The sequence below is a fragment of the Cygnus atratus genome, chromosome 11 (genome assembly GCF_013377495.2).
Source record: "Cygnus atratus isolate AKBS03 ecotype Queensland, Australia chromosome 11, CAtr_DNAZoo_HiC_assembly, whole genome shotgun sequence".
In the NCBI taxonomy this organism is placed as follows: Eukaryota; Metazoa; Chordata; class Aves; order Anseriformes; family Anatidae; genus Cygnus; species Cygnus atratus.
Genome location: NC_066372.1, coordinates 10,278,299 through 10,297,623, shown reverse-complemented (window position 1 = coordinate 10,297,623; position 19,325 = coordinate 10,278,299). Strand labels below are relative to the sequence as shown.

General features: G+C 49.9%; 2 protein-coding genes across 10 annotated transcripts in view; one reads left to right on the top strand and one right to left on the bottom strand.

Annotated features, from left to right (window-relative positions):
- Window positions 1-12,632, bottom strand: part of MYO9A (myosin IXA) — a 188,596-nt gene extending 175,964 nt beyond the window's left edge. For all 4 annotated transcript variants that reach the window (XM_050712936.1, XM_050712937.1, XM_050712940.1 and 1 more), the window contains exon 1: window positions 12,563-12,632. The gene's annotated coding sequence lies outside the window, so the exon portion shown is untranslated. The remainder of the gene's footprint in view (window positions 1-12,562) is intronic.
- Window positions 11,503-19,325, top strand: SENP8 (SUMO peptidase family member, NEDD8 specific). Of its 6 annotated transcripts, none has more exons than XR_004781794.2 (3): window positions 11,503-12,006; window positions 13,184-13,321; window positions 14,478-16,673. XR_004781794.2 is itself a non-coding variant. In XM_050712941.1 (3 exons), the coding sequence occupies exon 3, from the start codon at window positions 16,734-16,736 to the stop codon at window positions 17,370-17,372; it is 639 nt and encodes a 212-aa protein (XP_050568898.1). In that variant the 5' UTR covers window positions 11,643-12,006; window positions 13,184-13,319; window positions 16,691-16,733; the 3' UTR covers window positions 17,373-19,325. The 6 variants fall into 6 exon arrangements, 5 of the variants coding, with proteins under 5 accessions (XP_050568898.1, XP_035422544.1, XP_035422540.1 ...); XM_050712941.1 differs by lacking the exon at window positions 14,478-16,673 and adding an exon at window positions 16,691-19,325 and having other exon boundaries at window positions 11,643-12,006; window positions 13,184-13,319; XM_035566651.2 differs by having other exon boundaries at window positions 11,643-12,006; window positions 13,184-13,342; window positions 14,478-19,325.

Here is a 19,325-nt window from a genome sequence, read left to right as displayed (position 1 = left end):
TTAAGAGTACATTTCAGTTGAAAAAATCCCTAAGAACTGGAGTAGGCCCCATAATGAGGAGGTGCTTGTATCATGCAAGTCACTGGCAATATATTCCCCAAAATCCCCAAGCTTTCCACAAGGCAGCCCCAAAGTTCCAAAACAAACCTTCTTCCAAAATCTGTGCTGCACATCCTTCAAGCTGCAGACTGACATCCTCTCCTGGATCCAGCCCTGTCTTTCCCTGCTGGTGGCACCATCCCAAATTCCTCCAGGTGGAACTGCTCATGCTCCCGAGCCATCTTGCTCAGAATAAATAAGCTTATGAAAAAAAAAATACCATTTTGAAGGCTTACAGCAATCTTGGTTTTAACTATAATGAGAGAGAAGCGTTGATATTTTTAGTTTTGCCAGGATGAAGGAGAGGAGGGCAGGAAACTCTGCTGGCATCATAGCTCCGAGCAGAGAGCAGCTCTACCTGTACCTTCAGGAAAAATAAATTCCCTTCCTAGTCCAGGAATTTTTTAGCTGACACACTAAGCCTGGAAATTGAGCTAAAACCCTAAATATGAACTCTACGAAAACAAGAAACAAAGAGGAAAACCAGCTCTGCTCTCCAATGGTATCATAGATCTGGGAGGGGTGGGCAAGACCCTCTGGACAAGCAGGTGCCTTGCTCACAGCAGCGAGAAGAAACCTTTCTCGACCTGAATTACCTGACTTCACCACGAATTTCCCTGAGAGATGGGTGCATCCTGCAGTCTCCTGCACATGAAAGGTTCCAGGACAAGCAAAACAGCCTTCGCTCAAGGAAAGTCCTGGTTCAACTACGGTCTAAAAGCATGGGCTTCTGCTTTGATGCGCTGCCAGAAGTCGCCTCCAGTGAGGAAGCCTGGGATGAGTCACGGCACCAGCAGAAGGAACTTGCCAATCTGGATGGAAAAGCATGAACAGAACTTTGCATTTTCTCCCCGCTTTTCCTCCCTGCTCCACCATATTCATTCCTGCACAGTAATTCTGAGTAATTGCACGCTGCAGGATGGTCAAACCAGCCAAAGAAAAGCAAAAATACACCGCAGAAGTGGGGAGGGTGTGCCAATCAGTGCCTTTTTTTTTTTTTTTTTCCTAAAAGGAGAAAAACTGAGACAAGGGTGTGTTAAAGGACTAAAGGGTCATCTGGTAAGAGTGCAGCAGAAGGTCTTCTTTACTGGCTTGCATGAATTATGAATTCCAGGCAGCACAGGAGTTTATTACTTTCCACACCTGTGCAACTACAAGCCAAAAGCTCATACTGCTTCTGCATCACCTCTTTAAATACCATTTCCTCTAATCGGAGTTAGTTCACACATAAATCCAGGAAAAAATCTTCTAAACCCTAAAGACAACCTCAAGAAAGACAACCCTACCCCAAGTATGCTCTCAAACTGGGGATAAAACACACCTCAAATTGATCCATTTCACATTTACATAGATGTATGGCTTAGTCTTTTTTTTATATATATAAATTAAAATACAGCATCTTGAGTGCAGAAGACAATTCCTTCTTCACACAAGTCCACATTACTCATATGCTGGGGGCATGGCATTCCCTCGCTTCATTCAAACCACGGTCACGACCGGTTGCCGTTGGGAAGCCTATTAAAGGAAAAGCAGTGGTAACATCTTTTCAGTCTCAAAGCAATCCGGCAATTCAGTAACACAACTACTCATTCAACACGTTCTTTACTTACAAACCAAACTGAAATTGCAAAACATCATCTGCTGTAGCTGCTGGCAGGACTCCCCACCAGAGCAGTTGAAATCTCACTCCATGCTTCTTTATTGTTTTTATCTCTTCAGCCCAACTACTAATTTAAAGGAAGCTGTGCTGGATGCTCTAATTGACCCTGTTCTCTTCCTTCCCCAGTTTGTCTCTATAATTAGCCCTTTCCAGCTCAGCCTAGCAAACAGAACCAGAAACAAGACCTTTCGCAGCCACACCCTGCAGACCACAGCAACTGGCTCGTATTGTTTGCCCAAATCAACATCTCTCTGCATTAACTGCTTCGGGACAGGAACAAAATTGAAAAAGGAAAAAAAAAAAGAAAGAGCGAACGCGTCTCCATCATTTTCAGGCACAGTGGAGTAAACGAGGCAGCTAACCCAAGCGAAAATTTCACCTGCAACACTAATCTGCTGGGGATACTTCAGAACAACACGAGCGTAACTGATACAAATACAAAATAATAGCCAGCACTGAATTCACGTACATACGACTTGCACTGCCACATATTTTAACACGCACAAAATGTAGAGAACAACTCAGCTATGCGTCGAGTAAGGCACCAGAAGGACCCACACCTTATTTGCTTGAGAACTTAGACGGTACGTAGAGAATGAGGAAGGGAAATGCAAAAAAAAAAGTCTTATTTTCCTACTTGCCTCTACAATTGGCTGTGATTCCTGCCAGGTGACCAAAGTTTTGTTTATTTTCAGGTACCTGGGCAGAAAAGCCAGTTCGGGCCCCAGTTGGCAGAGGTGCTGTGCCCCAGCAGGTACAGCACTGGCCCCAGTAGCGCCAGCAAAACGTGGGGGGCTTGAGGAGAAGCCCAGAGCTCAGCACCCTCCATCACCCCGTGGGTCTTTCCATCTGCGTCTTTGCATTCACGTAAGGATAACACTACAGCCTAACCAACAAATCTCAGCTAAATGAGAGGATTTTGAGCTTTGTTTCCCTCCAGCTCGGGTAGAAGCAGCCTGTAACCCCACACCTGGGGAGAAGCGAAGCGCTGAGGTCGCCTGCTTCTTCCCCAAGCACTGAGCAGCTCCCAGTACCTGCAGGAAGATCACAGAATTTTGAAATTAACAAATGCCCCGATGCCTGGGCTCAAATGGGGACGATACTGGGTGCAGCGAAGAGCTAACTTGCTGCTCAGTTTTCACGTTTGCCTTTGCAACTCGAATTTTTACCATAATTCTGCAGACAGACTGCCCCATGAAGCTTTTAGCCTCACGGAGCTCAGAACCAGAAGCCTTTGCCTTTTGGAAGATGAACTCGCATTACCACGTACTTACTACCTAATCACAGCTGAGACTGAAGTTCTTGTCTTCAAATTCATCTGCAGCACTTAGCTAAATATTATTCCAGACTTTCAGAGCTATAGCTCCCTAAAGCACACAAATATGCATGCTTCCATAATGGCCACACAGTCTTCGCTTACTCTAAAATGAGGTTTTTAGCTCTGAAACATGAAGATTACACGCAGTGAAATCCTAAAGGATTGCCAGTGGAAAATGCCCCATGCTGCCCAGACTCCGTCTTGCCCCGCGCCGCAAAAAAACTTTTTAATTATAAGTCACAGTTCAATTTTCACGTAGGGTAAGAGTCGTAATCCATCTAGTTTTCCCTCAGATCAAACAGGACATGCTTATAAGTAAGGATTACTCCCATCTCAAGTGGGAACTTTCTCACCTTTGTCTCTCTCTTGCTTCAGAAGTCCCTGTGGTTTTAAATTTATAATCTAGATCCACAAAGCTTCCAATCTCATATCTTACCTTAAAATGGTCCAATATAGCCTAGACTACAAACGAATTCAGGGGATAAATGGGGATGGAGGGAGAAGGTAAAGAAAACTCTTCCTTAGCTGAAAGTGTCTGCTCAGCCCCATCTTAAAATCAGCTCCAACAACCCTGCACAGGCAAAAATAACTTTTTACAATGGAAATGTTTGTGCAATTTAACTGAAATAGTCACTTTTCTTGCTCATCCTGCAGCACTCAACAGACACTTCAAGTCTCCAGACCTTAAGAAGCTCAAGGACTCTTAGAAAAGGTCACATCAAGATGCAGGAGAGCATATCACAAGCAGGAATTTTGACATGTAGAAAGTTAAATGGTAGCTGACAGGAGTCTCACTAACAACAGCGGGATCTACACCTGTAATGATCCTTCACCTAAGGAAAATTGTTCAAGTTTTTTGAATACTTGTCCCCTCCACCCCCTGAACAGCATACCTGAAACAAAAGTATGTAGATTAACGCTCCCAGAAAACCTAAACACAAGAAGAGAAAGTCATTCCACACCAAAGTCCTCCAAAATCTCGTTTTCAGTCCATGCTCGAGTAGAGTAAACTTAAAAAGCACGTGGCACACAGAAAAACTGCACACAAAACACTTGCAATCCATGTCTACAGGTTGGGGTTTAATTTCAAAAAGGCGCTGGTTTTTTTTGGTTTGTTTGTTTTTTGCTTGAAAGAAGAGATTCTTCCAAGGATTTCACTTTTACTAAAAAAACACAGTGCAAGAGACAAGAGTGCAATCTTCACACCAAGTCTCAGACACTGAGCTACTTCTAAATTGAGGTTTAAATGAGCTTTCTGTGTAATTGAAAAGCGTCCATATTCAGCACCAGAAAGCTCACACCGAAGCCATTCTTCAAACAACAACAATTGCATAAAACTCTTCATTCAGCTTTAATCCTCAAGTTTCACAGGCTCCTGAACAAACCAAAAATGAAAGCAGCGTGAGGGCTTGCATTAAAATAGGGCAGCAGCACTGATGAGAGGTAAACCAGAGGAGGAAACCTTAACAAAATATAAAAATCCAAAAGCCAAGTGGCCCTCCAACACTATAGGTGATGCTCAGATCTTCTTTCAGGAAGAAAAAAATACAAGAAAAATATAGGAATACGTCTTTCCCTGTTCTAGTTTTCAGATCATCTTTCTCTCCCGCAAAGACTTTTAGGTGTGATGATGAATTCTCAATACCCCAAACCAGGCATGTTCTTCAGTGCTCAGCTTCTTCTGTATTTCATTATTCTTCCCCTATTCACTGGAGGTGCTTTATTTATTTTCCCTCATGTTTATTGTATTGTTTATCACAGCTGAATAGCAACAGCACTGGAAAAGCATTTAAATCAAATAAATGGAGGGAGAGGGATAGGAACAGAATGTATAGTAAAACTGAACTCAGAAACAATACTTTTTGAAGCAGGCTCGCCATTCCCTTTCTGTAATTAAAAAGGGATTTGAGAGTTAAACAATGCACGTGAATCCACAACACTTCTACAGAGTGGTAGGGGCAAGTGATGGGCAATTGCTGGTAAGTAATCCCTCTTGGTAATTTACTGCTTAGAGGTATGATTTCAGTCCTGCAGGAAGAAATATTACAGCTCAAGGTTAATAAATTCCTTCATCAAATCTCTGCATAGAGCAGTGAGATCACAGAGATGTACTAGGAGAAGTGTAACTACGGCGTCAGCCTTGAAATGGATCCTGTGCTTTGACAAGTCATGATGAATTTGACAATCGCCTATTTAGAGGTGAACAAGACAAGGGTATGTAGTCAGCAGGAAAAGCAATTTTTTGTTTAGAAAATCATACCTGCAGACTCCTTGATTGCTTTTGGGTAGTTAATTCCGTTCATGATTTAGTGAGACTCTTAAGATTCCACACTGGCATTACATTCCTAAACAGCAACGACCTCGCATACAGCTTCCCACCTTCTTCAGCTGGCAAGGAAAGCCCATGCTCCCCCTAAAAAACGACAAACCTCCCTCACTTCTACCTATTTGAACCACCTCTGGGTCTGTCTGCAGCAATGTCCCGAATCCAGCTGCAGCCATCAGAAACCCCCCACAGCACAAACCTCTCCTCAGGGATTTATCTGCCGCAAGCAAATCTACCCCAGCCTCTGCTCTGCATTGTCTCCTGACCTCCGTGCTTACCTTCCAGGCACGGCAAAGTGTCTCTGGATAAGATTATCTGAGGCGATGACCACGGTGAACAAGTCTGCTCTCCTGACGTGAAGCCCAAACGACTGCCCGCATGGATTACCTCTCAAACAGTCTTCCCATGGAACGTGGGAGGATAAGCACGTCACACGTGCCCTTTTTGCTCACCGAGACGTTTCACCTCACTCTGCAAGGAAGATGGCCCAAACCCAAAACAAGCTGCCTGTCTGCTGCATCCTTCTCCAAATTCCTGCATGCCCTGGCCATCTCAGCCTGCAGTATCTTTATTCTCTGATGAAAAGAAACGGAAGAAACAATGGTCCCGCTTTTAGATGACACCCACCAAAATCCCTCTTCAAACGGGAGTTGTTCAGCGGCCCTTGCCACCGACAGCAGCAACAAAACCCACGAAATTATCCACCACTTGCTGAATGATTGGCAAATGGAGGCTGAACACAGCCTGAAGGTGCGGGGAGCAGCCTCCTACACAGCTCTCCGGCACTTGGTTTGTCAAAGAAACCCCCAAAAGGATTATTTACAAACACAACCCTGCTCTTCCAACGGCACTAATTCCAAAACTTAAAAAGTTGCTTAACGTCATTTCAATCGAGTGCTAAATTTCTAATGATTTATTGCCTTCAATTTTTTTAATTTTTTTTTGCACCTAATGGGACCACATTCCTCCACAATTAAATCATTGCCTAATTCCTTCCAGGAGAGGTTGTCCTACACACCCAACAAGCACAAACCAACGTAACAGTTCTTTACCTCAGACAAGCCTTACAAAAGTAAAAACGTCAATGTTTTTAAGAATTGTACTTCAGTCTATGTACTTATGCAACGGAAGAAAAAACAGTAGGCTTACGGAAGTCTTCTAAAGTAAATATTTTAACTGTTTTAAGTTCATCACTCTAAACAAAACCAACACGAAGATGTGGAACACAATAAAAGAATGCTTGGCTGTCTATCAAAAACATTCGTAATGTGCGTTGTTGGTTGTTTTTTATTTCTTTTTCCTTAAGAGTTCAGGTTTTTCAAAGATATCTGCATGGATTAGACACTCCGCTCCCATTAACGCTCAGCCACCACTGGCCAACACGGTATATGTGGGATCGTGTGTAACTTAAAGGTCATTCTTTACAAGTAATATAGTCTTGAGAATTTTGATTAAAAACAGCATAGAGGCTGTCAGATGATCAGCATTTGATGGATATCAGAAGGGACTCTAAACAGCCATCCGGAGAGGGAACAACTCTACAACAGACTCAAAGTCACGTTGCGGTACACCAGATGTGATTCAAGGTGAGACAGCAGCAGAGAAGATTCACACCCGACAGAGAAGCCCATAGATTTTTTTTTCCTTAACATTAATAAAGACGGTAAAGTAGCAGCTGACACAGGAAAAAAAAATAATAAATCATAAAAATAATAAAACATTCTTCGTATGTTTAGTTAGGTCCTAACTACTTTAGTTTCAGGTAGCAGAAATATTGAACACCAGCCCATTACACACCAAACACAGTACCTACATGCATTACGTTGGTGATTTTTATAACACATTTGTCTTCTGCTGCTGCACGCAGGATCCAAGGGGCAGCCCACTGGCTTGTTCCCCACCAGCCCTAAAAAACACTGGTATCAACACCAGCAGGGCCTGGAAGGGCCCGATACGCACAAATTGAGAGCGGGTTTCGTGGCCGCAGCCAAACTGGAACACGCAATCTGTCTGACTGCATGACAAGAGCGGGATAAGTTGGTGCCTCACCAGTTCACATCACCCCCACCTGCCTTCTGCTCTGCAACAGCATCGTGTGCCGAGTCGGTGCATTTCCCAAGGCGAGGAAAACGAGCTTCAGCCCTCTTCCCCGTGCGGCAGGCTTGCGCCACGGTGAGGAACGGCGGAGACCTCACTGTTAAAACACTACACACACGTGCTGTTTTGGTGCCGTGCTGCGGCCCTGCTGACAAAACAAAGTCAGAGCGAGGAAATGGAGCAGCCTACAGCAGTCAACGGCCCAGCGAGCTGCAGTGTCATGGGACTGACAGAGCATCCCTCACATCGTGGGGCTCTCGGCCCATTTCGTTTCAACGGCTTAACTTGGCTCCCAGTCACAAGGGCAAAAGGAAAACCAGAAAACACAAATGCAGAAGTCACTGCTAATCCTCTCCCAACCGCACGGAAGCGGCACGCGAGCTGTCAGCATCATCCACACATAACACACGGCCCTGTCCTGCACCAAAGCCTATCGCGCTGCACCCTAGGTGCCCGGGGCTGCGTGGATGCCCAGTGGGGCTCAAAAGCAACAGTGAGACCCCTCAATTTAATGGCAAGTAGCGAGCAATGACAGTTCTTGAAGGAGCAGCTGTGTATTGTTTATTTGTGTCATTTCACCTAGAAAAATGGAGCACAACCACCCGGAACACGATCGTTTCACCCCCAAAGAGCTCAGCACCGTCAGCGGGCAGAGCTGCCCGCCTGCCAGCTTCAGGCTGCTGAGCGAGGAGGTATCAGCAAACTGATCCGGCTGAGAGCTCTCTCCTTTTCCCTCCCACGATTAACTTCAGCCAGCTCAGATCCTCTTTGGGCAGGAGCCTACAGCTCCATCAGCTTAACAGCAGCACAGAAACGCCGTGTAAGATGACAGCATGTTGTGCTGGCGGGCAGCGAGCGAGGGATGCGCCCCGCAGAGCTCCACAAAGCAGGGATCAGGGATAACCCTGCTCTCCCCCGACACTTTTCATCCAGCACTCGGATGCCCGTACTGCTCCCTGCCCTTCTTTTATTGCAACCTGCAAGCCACAGGGCAAGGAGGACTGATGTGAGCCAGCTACAGCCACAGGCAGGATTTTGGACCAAGTGACCTGCTCGGGTCACTTCCGACCCCGATGATCCCGATGTCCTGTGAACGCAGGAATGCAAGGGGGTGCAGGGAAAATGATGAGGCAGCTCATCGGCACCCCACTCGCTGCAAAGCAGCTTTTGTTCCATCGGAAGGAAAGTGGTTTCACTGTAAAGGAAAAAAAGCTAGAAGCAACAATACACAATTGCACAGCATTAAAGTTTGTGGTTTAAAAAAAAAAACACAACAAAAAGCATTTGTGGCAAAGACGGACAGGTCTCACCTTGCCTATAAAACTTTTCCATGGGTATCTGCTTGCTGCACAGTTCCTCACCACAGAAGAAAATCGCTACTCACAGAGCCCCAACTCTTGCTAATATTCTAGAACAGATACACGAATCACTTCAGTTCTAAAAATCACCCCGCAATGTGCCTCCCTTTTTGAATTTTGACATTTTCTAAGGACGCATGGCTTGTGTTTGCTTAAGATACAGAGGTAAAGCGTTTCGTGCAGTCACACCAGTGAGAAGTGCATCACTGTGGTGCTCAACCTGCCGACCAGGACAGCAAGATAATACCAAGTCCTACCCAGAACACAAAGACAATTGCAATTCCTTTTTTTCCCCCTTCATCCTTGACAAGCATTTCACCTGTGTAGCTTACATAGGCTAAATCCCAGGCACCTGTGCGTCCACTCCTATCGGAAGCATACAGAAAAATTTGGCCTGTGTAAAAATAAACACAGAAAACTGACCATAAAATTGACCTCGACCAGGAGACAGTCGTGACGCTCTACGCACATCCCATCAGCAGCACTTGACTCTCACGGCTCCCTGCGAGCGATAATCCCAGCCGCCCAACCTGAAAACACGGCGCAGCATTTTAACCACCACCACGTAGGAGGAAGTCCCAACAATTAACAAGCTGCGCCTCGGAGCAAGGAGCTCTCCAGACACAACCAAAAATCTCTTATTATCCTGCTCTTGTCTAAAGGAATGCTAGAGAAAGTCTTGAATTTGCAAACTTGAGCCGCCAGCCTTTAAATATTTATGCTCATGTTTACTTTTAGAAAAGAGAGAAATCCCATTCACTTAAGAGGAAGTTAAGCAAATGTAGGCACACAGGACTGAAGCTTGAGAAAATAAGGCACTCTTTTTAACCTCAGAAAAAAAAAATATCTCGTCTTCTGAAGCCGGAACCTGCACCCATCCCGTCCTGGGGAGCCGGCCTGCAGAACGCGGCCAAACGTCTCATAAACGACCCGACGAGCGTGTTTCGAGCCTCACGGTCACACAGCAGCAAAACAATTCATCTAAGAAATGGTCGGGTTTCTTCCTGCAGACAGCAGCTCTTCTGAAGCACTTGGTTTGTGTTACTACTTCTCAAGTATTTCACATGCCAGCGGAACCGCGATTCCATTTTATTTAGGAAAGAACTGGAAGTGGGAATTTCTACAAATCAAGTTAAACCAGCTAGGACGCTTCAGCAGAAATAGCTCAACAGCATCGTTCCCCCCCGATAAATGTACTTTTAAAGGAGCTATACTCAACAGCTCCACGGTTTGAATGAGAACCAGGATTTGGCAGAAAATGGCCTTCTAATCAGAGACACGCTGCTTGTTGTGCCCACTAAGAAAAAACAACTCCAAACCTGACAAATGCCTTGAGAAACACTCACATCACTTCTGCTCACAGTTTTGCTAAACGCCGGCAGCTCGAGACCACGAAAACTTCGGGATTATGGAGCAAGCTTGGTCCCTGACCCCATTCTTCCTTGCTGGCTTTGCATGTGGAGCCGCGGAACCAGCGCGGGGAGCAGCACCGTCCCTGTGCTCCCAGTACTCCCCCTGTTGACTCGCGGCCGACGCGAAGGAGCGATGGATCCATCCCCACTGGGATCCCGAGGTGCCGGAGCTGGAAACCATCCTTAGGGAAACCGAGTGGCGGACAGGCAATTAGGATTTCTGGTACAGCCCTGCCTCAAAATGGGCTAAATTATGGCTGTACAGGTAACCTCAGGTTTCGTGTTTCTCGGGCGCCTGACCTCGCATGCTTAACATTCTCAGAGGTTTTCTTGTAAACCTGATGAACGCTCACTAAAACAGACATGAGAAGAAATAATTCAGGCGCACAACATTTAGATGTTTGGCCCAATATGAAAAACAGAATCAAAGGTTCCCAAAGATTTGAGCAGAGTACTACTAGGTGGCACATGGAAGCACCCATGTTTTTAAAAGATACTGCAACAGCAGACGTCATGTCAGCCACTTGATACCTTTAAATCTTACAATGCAGATCCCCACAAAAGAAAAAAGAAAAAAGGCAAAACTGAACTTTACAAATCATAACTGGAGCTGTGGGCGCATAGAAGAAATAACTTTGAGGCACGCACACACTGCAAAGCTGAATCTACATTTTCATACTCTTTAGGAAATAAGAGAATCAAGCGACCCAAATGAGGCAGCAGCTTGGTTCCCTTCAGATTCATCAAAGTTGCCACTGAATGACCATGGGATTTTAATCTGTAACGTCATCCCCGTTTGTACACTGCTAGTATCGAGTCGCACCATCATTGATAGACCGGGAAACAAGAGCTTATCACTCGCCTGTCACGCTGCTCAATTATCTCCCCTGCTCCAAGCAGCCCGGACCAAGAGCTTTCAAAACAGCCTTGAGGATGGAAAAACGGGGCCAGGAGGGAGAGCTGCCATGAGCAGAGCAAGGAGGTCAGCCCGCAGGTCCTCTAGGGCAGGAAGCACAGGGAAACACCCCAGAGCACGGCATGGGCATCCCGGCACAGAACAGCCCTCGATAAGGGAGAAAAGCACAATTTCTCACTTAATTTAAATTTAAACAACTGGATAAGACGTCACAATTGACATTTACCCAAAAACGTCAGGACAAGCGTGATTATCACGCGGCCCCGGAGCAAGTGACCGAGGAGGAGATGCTGCCTGGCGATAACGCCTGCCTCTTTGACCCCAAAGACAGCCCGGCACGGCGGTGCTCCGACCTCGTCCCTCGCTCCCGTCATCCCCGCCGCCGCCACGCACGGGAAGGCGACACTCACACTTCACATCCAAGCGCTCCTCGGGGAGAAGAGCCCGCAAAGTCAGCCAGAAAGCCATCTCCCCAACTAATAACCTATTTACGACGACAGAACGGTTTGTTAAAGCGCGGGCGGTCACGTTATGGGTTTAGCACAAATCCGCGCTGGGGTTCTCTCCCCGGAATGGAGCTCTCCTCGCCGCCACGCCGAATTCTCCTGAAATCGCTCCCTTCCTGGCGCACCGGGCGGCGTGGGCTGCAGCAGGGGCTGGGCGAGCCGCGACTCCTGCTCCGAGCAATGCCCAGCTCGGCTCCGGGGCACGGAGCGCGACAGAAGGAGGCTGCGAGGATCTGCGAGGCGAAGCCCACAACAAAAGGCAACCAGCCGCCCGTGTGCCCGGCTCGGGGCACGTCTCCGCCTCGTCGCGAGGGGTATTCCTGACGGGAGCGAAAAAGGGGACGATTCTCACAGATTTAGGAAAATTCCAGAAAGCAACAGTGCCCGCACCTCGCTGGGAAGGGTCTGGGGGGCCGGGGAGGGAGGCGCAGGGGAGTGGGGACACGGGGATGGCGGGGGGGGGGGACGGGGGGGGGGACGGGGGGTGCTGAGGGGACCGGGGGGGTCCCGGGGGAGGCGGAGGGGACCGGGGGGGGATCGAGGGGGGAGCCGGGGGGTGCCGGGGGCGACTGGGGGGGACCGCGGGATGCCGAGGGAGGACCGGGGGGTGACGAGGGGTGTCGGGGGGATACCGGAGGACACCGGGGGGGTACCGGAGGACCCCGGGGTGCCGCGCCGAGGACCGATTCGCCGCGGGGCGCTCCCCCGGACACGCCGCCCGGCCCCACGGCCGCTCCCCCGGCGCTGTCAGCCCCCCCCCAGCGCCCTCCCGCTCCCTCCCCGCCGGTACCTCCGCGGGCGGAACAAAGGCGCGGGGTGCGGGGGGACCCCCCCAGCCCCCCTCGGCCCCCCTCAGCCCCCGCCGCTCACCTGGGGGGTGCCGGGCGCGGCGCATCCCGGCCGCCGCCGCTGAGGGGCCTCGCGCCGCGGGCGGGGGGGGGCGGCGGGGAGGGAGGGAGGGAGGGAGGGGCGGGGGGGGGGGGCGGCTCGCGCGCTGCCCGCCCGCCTGCCCGCGCGCCGCCGGGTGGGGACGGGAGGGGAGGGGGGAGGTGCTGGGGAGGGACACGCCCACCCCGCGCAAGCCACGCCCACCCCTCACTAGCCACGCCCGCTACGGGACAGCCCCGCCCCGCTCACCCCGGCCCCGCCCGCTTTACGACGCGCCGCCCGCTCGCTTTACGGCAGCGCCCGGCAACCGGCCGGCGCCGAGGCGGCAGGTGAGGGAGCGGCCCCGCGGTTTTGGGGCGAAAAGCGGGGAAAAAGGGGCTGGGGGGGGGGGCGAGGCGATGGGGACGGGCAGCGGGGTGCCCTCGTTGCTCTGGGGGGGGGAGGGTGGTTGCTCGCCGGGGAGGCTGAGGGGGGAGCGGGAGGGGCGGCCCCGCAGCTCCCAGCCCCCCCGGGCCCTCCTCAGCCCTCAGGAACCGGCCGCAGGCAGCGTGAGGCGGTGCCCGGAACGCCCCAAAACAACAACCCTGCGCCTTCTTTTGCCAGCTGCTTCAAAACCCAGGCTCTGCCTCGCATCAGGAGCCCCAGCCGGTCACGGAGCAAGCTGGGGCCGGCAGCCGCGGCCCCCTCGTCCCGCCGCGGCGACCCGGAGATGCGAGGACGGCGGCCGCCTGCGGGACCCGTGTAAGAGCGCGGCCTTGTCGGGTCGGTAACCCTGCGGGGGTCCCAGCGCGCGGGTGGGCTTGCTCCTGGGGCTGGGTTGTGGCTGAAGTGATTCTTTATCCATCTCCCCACTGCTCCTGTCAATATCAGGTAAGCCAACACCACTCTGAGGAGCAGGGGATGACGGCTTTCACAAATCCCAGCTGCTGACGCGCAAATAAAGCGAAGGAGCCAGACTCCTGCTTGTAACTCAGAACAAACATTCCAGGCCTGCATCAGTGTTTATTCCTATTTTCACGAAAATCTTTGAACAGAGCATGCCGGAGCCTTCAAGGAGGCAAATCCTGGCTGGGTTCGAGTGGAGCCACTTGGAGCCCAAAGCCCCTTAACGCTGGATGCAATGGGATCCACATCCCGGCTCCTCTGTGAGTTTGCCTTTACCATCAGCGGGAGCTCTCCAACAGTGGATGCCTTCCGCGATGCGGTGCTTTTGGTCCTTGCCGCTGGCCTCGAGCAGCTCCAAAGGGCGCGCGGGGCTGCAGAGGGTTTTCCTGTGAGGTACCCGGCGCAACTCACAAGCAGCTTCACAAATGCCAGATGGCAGTGAAATTACAAGTAGTCGCTCGTGGTGGTAAGGCACTTGCTATAACCATTCTCCCTTCCTGACTGTAGGAGGAGGCCAAATGTCTCTTTTTTATCCTTGACAAAAAAATAAATAAGGCTGTGTTGCTGCAGAGTGGAAAATTAACAGAACACAGGATGCCCGCATCTGTCCATTGCCTGTAATCTCATTTCGACTTGCCTGGAAAGCTACTGGGTGTATTTTGTACATCTCTGGGAGATAATGACGCAGAAAAAAAATGTGGTAAAGGAGAACTTGGGGCTCCGTATGGGTATGTGTAAAATTATGTGAGCAGTGACCCTCTGACCCCCTTAAACTGGTCACTTTAGGTTTGCGTGATGTACAGTGAGAGAAACAGGGTTATAATTAGGCATGGTACTGTGTTTCTGGGACTTGGTTTGGATTTTTTGTGTTGTTTTTATACCACAGGCTGTTGCAAAGGATTTGCTCCATAAACTTGGAAATGGTTTGAGTTCGTTAACATAGGAAGTGTGTCCAAATACCATTGTGCTTGGCTCAGTGTAAATAACAATGACTGCTCCCCTTCCTTTTCAGTGACTCCTGCAGCTTGGCATGTGCTGGATCTATCGGTGATACACAAATAGTTATTAGCTCTTCAAGACGTTCTACCTCGGCCCTTCCTTCCGACGTATGACACATGCAGCATGTTTCAGCCATTCTGTTACTTGCAAGTCACGTGTGCTGCGGCCCTGCCAAGAGTTATTAGATATAAATCTCTCTCAGTTTATGCATACCTGGACAGGAAAGGCTTTTTCATGATTCATGTTGCAGTGAGAAGCACAAATCATCTTCCTGAGGTGTAAACAACAACACGTGATTTCTTTCCCCTATCATAACGGATAATTAGTGTCTTCTTTACAGTGAATCATACCGAAGCAATCTTATCGTTATTAGTTTGCACACAGCGCTTCAAGAAATCCCAAGATGTTTTCGTGCCACGTTTCGCACAGACGAGGAAAGGGTGAGGGAACAGCACTGCTGCCGTCCCGAGCCACTTTGCTCCCAGACGGCCAAAGAGAAGCCTCGGGGCTGATGGCGCGTTGCAGCAGCGGAGCAGCCCAGGCAGAGGATGGGGGAGTGGAAGGAAAATAGGGCTGCTGCAGTGGGGTGAAAGCAGCTGTTTCTGTTCGGAAGCTCCAATGGCTAAACCCCTGTCTGGTCGCAGACGGTTCACCATCGCCTGCTGAGCAGCACCTCCTAGCGTGCTGCCCAACCTTCTCCTGAAAACACTTTAATCCTCCCAGCCAGGAAGGCAGCAGCTTCTGAAAAGGAGCTGTATGTAAGCTAGAGGTGGCCCTGTCGCTGGGCTGAGCGGTAGGAAACAGGAAAGAACAGGATTAGCGGGTGCACAAATAAACAAAGCAGAAAAGAGGCAGATGTCTTGCCTGGCCAACCCAGCTGAGTCCCCTGGAGGTGTCCTCAAACATGTGTGGGGAGACCGAGGTGCTAGCGTCTGCTCGCATTTCCAGATGGCTCCTAAGGATAAGCAGCCACTGTTTGTGGTAAGCAGGCACAGATTAAGAGGGCAGAGTGTAGCCTGGACAAACAAGGAGGAAAAGCTCGAACAGAGCGGGTCAGGGCGAGGCCCCGCTTTTGTCTGGAGGGACCCGAGTGCTCAGCGCGCCCAGACTGATGGGGGAGGGTGGCGAGCAGCCAGGTGGCCGCATTCGCCTGCGATGGCCAACAGCGAAGACGAGCAAAAGGGCTTCAAAAACAAGATGGAGTGACTCAACCTGTGTCCATGCTCAATTTCAAAACAGCTTGGAGCTGGGAGAGCTTGAGGCATCCAATCCATGTAGCCGGTTGCTGTGCCCTTCACCAGGTTTCCCTGCTACCAGAGATGGGAGGGTCTGACGCAGTACTGACACTCTTCCCTTCTCAAGACACCTTCATAGCCATGATAATACACCTGCTGCAAGATAACTTTCTGAACCAAAATTCAGGAAGCTTACAATAATCGGTATAAGACGTCTTTTATGAGCAAAATTTTGGTGAGTTAAAACCCAAGCTGAAAGACAGGGATACTTGGCGGACTTCAGAGCTTCGCTAGTACAAGAACTACTGATATCTCTAGCAGGTATCTAGAGAATTGTCCTAAAAATTCCCACGGTAGGGAACTGGTTTGTTTGTGATCTTGTTGTGCTTGGCTTCTCCTTACTCACCGCTGCCGTGCCTCCTGTGCTGGCGGACCAGCAGGTTTTCCTGGAACAGCTCACGCATCTGGCACAGAGCTGTGGCACTGTCTGCTGGGTGAAGGGGGACATATGCCATCAGTCAGACTTGAGAAGACTTTTTCTAATGAATACCAGTGGTGCAAAGCATTACAGTGGTTGTCACTACGCAGGTAAAACACTGCAACAGTGACTGATTTCTCCTAGGTGAAGATTTATGTGGTTCTTTTTTCTGTGCAAAGCACAGCTGAAGGAATGCCGGCAGTTTCTGAGCAGGAACTGCTTTGAAATCACCCACAGCACAAATGAAGATTGTAACCATGAGACTTTTATCTCATCAGAGACACACACTGCTCCTAGAGCAGCACGAGGGGCCAGCTCAGCCTGTCACACGCTGCAGACGAGGAGCCCGTCCTCAGCCTTGCCCTCTGGCAGGTGGTGCCAGTGCTGCTCCTTCAGCCTGGGAGACTTGGTCTTCTGCTAGCTGAGAAGGAACATGAGACAGCTGTGGCTCTGTGTCTTGTCAAAGGCATGGTCTAATTGCCTAATTTCTCTTCTACCCTTTCTGTGTTGCAGCTTCTGAAGTTTCCTGGAGCGCAGCGGCCCCTACCCGTGCGGGATGGACCCTGTTGTTCTCAGCTACATGGACAGCTTGCTGCGGCAGTCAGACCTTGCCTTGCTGGAGCCCCCGAACTGGCTTAACGATCACATCATTGGCTTTGCCTTCGAGTACTTTGCCAGCGACCAGTTCCAAGAATTTAGCGATCAGGTTTGCTTTATCAGCCCCGAAGTGGCTCAGTTCATCAAATGTGCCCTTAGCCAGGAAGAAATAGCCATATTCCTTCAACCGCTAGACCTTCTCCACAAGAAGCTGGTGTTCTTGCCCATCAACGACAACTCCAACCAGGCTGCTGGGGGCACGCACTGGAGCCTACTGGTTTACTTCAGGGACAAAAAGTGCTTCGCCCACTATGATTCCCACAGTAAGTGCAACTCTGTCCACGCCAAGCAGGTGGCGGGAAAGCTGGAGGCCTTTTTGGGCAAAAAAGGGGGCAAAGCGACGTTCGTGGAGGAGAAGGCGCCGGCCCAGCAGAACAGCTATGACTGTGGGATGTATGTGATCTGTAACGCTGAGGCTCTGTGCCAGGGATACTTCAGGGGCCACCAAGAGCCTTTGCTGCAGCTCCTCACCCCCTCCTACATCACACAGAAGAGAGCAGACTGGAAAGCCCTCATCACCAAGCTCGCCCAGAAGTGATGCTCGTCCCCACCACCGCCTCTCCTGTCCACAGTCACCACCCCCAGTGCCTGAGGGAGGTGCCCACGCGCAGGATTTTCCCCAAAGAAGAATGTAACCCCTCCAGCACTGCCACAACCCGCAGTGCCCTCCTCCCAAAGCCTTAGTCTCCTCTGGAAATCGCTGGCCTTTGAACTTCACACCAGTAAAGCCCCTTTGCTTTCAAAGGAATCTTCCTATCAGTGCTGATTTATTTATTTATTTATTTTACACTAATTGCTGTGGCAAAATGAGGTGCTAAAGATAGTTCTCCACCTCTGCCCAGCAGGCAACACACCCTCATTAGGTGGCTTTAATTAGCTGTGGGCATTGCTCTTCTGGCCAGGTTTAGCAATCCCCTTTAAAACCAAGCCCAAAATGCTTTGTTATGGACTTTCCTAATTTGTGCCTACAGCTCGGTGTGTTTGAGAAGTCTAGGATTTAGCAGCAAGGCTGCAGAATGCATGACGCTGAGATGATTGTGTCAAGTAGTGAGACTCAAAAAAGAATGCTGTGATTAATTAAAGATTGGGGCAGGAAACAAAAAAAAGCTGTGTTCTTCAGATAGGTGCTCCTAGGCTGCGTGAAGGTTGCCTTTTTTCTTTTTTCCTCCCCTTTTTTTTCCCCCCCTTCCCCACCCCTGCCTGCTCTGATTACAAATTAAAGCCTGACTCTGAGCTGCTGGAAGATTAATAGGAAGCTGAGAAAACAAATCCTAGGAAAGGAAACTTAATTGAGATGGAAAGTGACACTCAGGCTTTGAAGTTTCTTTTCTCATTACAATTTTAGGTCATCTCCATTTGGCAGGGAGGGTTCTGCAGTGCTCCCCCAACTCTTGTTATCATTTGCTGTGCTTTCTCTAGCACAAAACCAGTTCTTGCATTACTCCAGATAAAAAAAAAAAACACACCAGGGAGAACAAAGGGGCAGAATTTGAGGTATAAAAGCCAAAGATAAGCACGGTCTCCTCGAAGCTCAAGATTCAGTCCTTAATATACTTCTCTCACGATCGGCCTACACGAAACACACCTTTTCCTCCAGTGCTGGACTCCGAAGGGGATCTAAGAGCAGATCCTATTAGTAAGAGACAGGACTGGCAGCGGGAAAGCAAACAAGATGGCGTTGCAGGATAAGGAATAATCTATAACCACCTGAGAAACGAGGAGCCAGTTGTTCGGGTGGTGTCTGGCAAAGCAACCACACCTCTGGTGCCAGCTGGATCAGGGAAATCCAGGATAAAAATAACCCACGGAAGAGGCGAGGGATTGTTTTCAACCTGCAACTCCTCACCTGGCTCATCCACAGCCCAGCCCCCGAAGTGCTGGTACCAGCACAGAGTATGGCCAACTGTAGGATGGGGCAGAAACATCAATTTCCCTTGTTTTTAAGAAAAAAGGTAAGTAGATGCAGCCCCACAGGCGCCTCCAGAACCCAAGCAAATCATCGCAGACAGCGGTGGGGTGAAACGAGGCTCCGAGCCGTTACTGACAGCAAGCAGCCAGCAGCACAGGGCTCTCCTCCCAGCACCAGCCCTCCCTGGAAAATCACCTCCACCACTCAGACAGATCCAAAAACACAGAAGTTGCCCAAAAGGGCATCGAGTTGCTTGCCAAGGGGATTTCTTTTTGAGCATGGGGCCCGCGTGGCTGAGACGGAGCTACACCACTGCCGCCAAGGCTGAGAGTGCCATTACCCAGGTGTAACACCTCCACGCCCCACCACCTGCCCCGCAGCACTGAGTGCAGACAATCACTGCTCAGAGACTGCAGATGAGCTGCTCATCGAATGCAAATGAATACTTCTGTCTGTGCTGTGACAACATCAACTCCCTCATCTTCCTCCCTGCCCAAGCAAGAGGAGGGAGTGAAGGAAGAAAACGCCTCCTGGGTCCCCCTTCTTCCTGGGGGAACCATGAATAAAATTTAATTTAAGCCC

Excerpts from the sequence above, each read along its gene's own strand:
- SENP8 (XM_050712941.1), top strand. The coding sequence starts at position 16,734 with ATGGACCCTGTTGTTCTCAGCTACATGGACAGCTTGCTGCGGCAGTCA.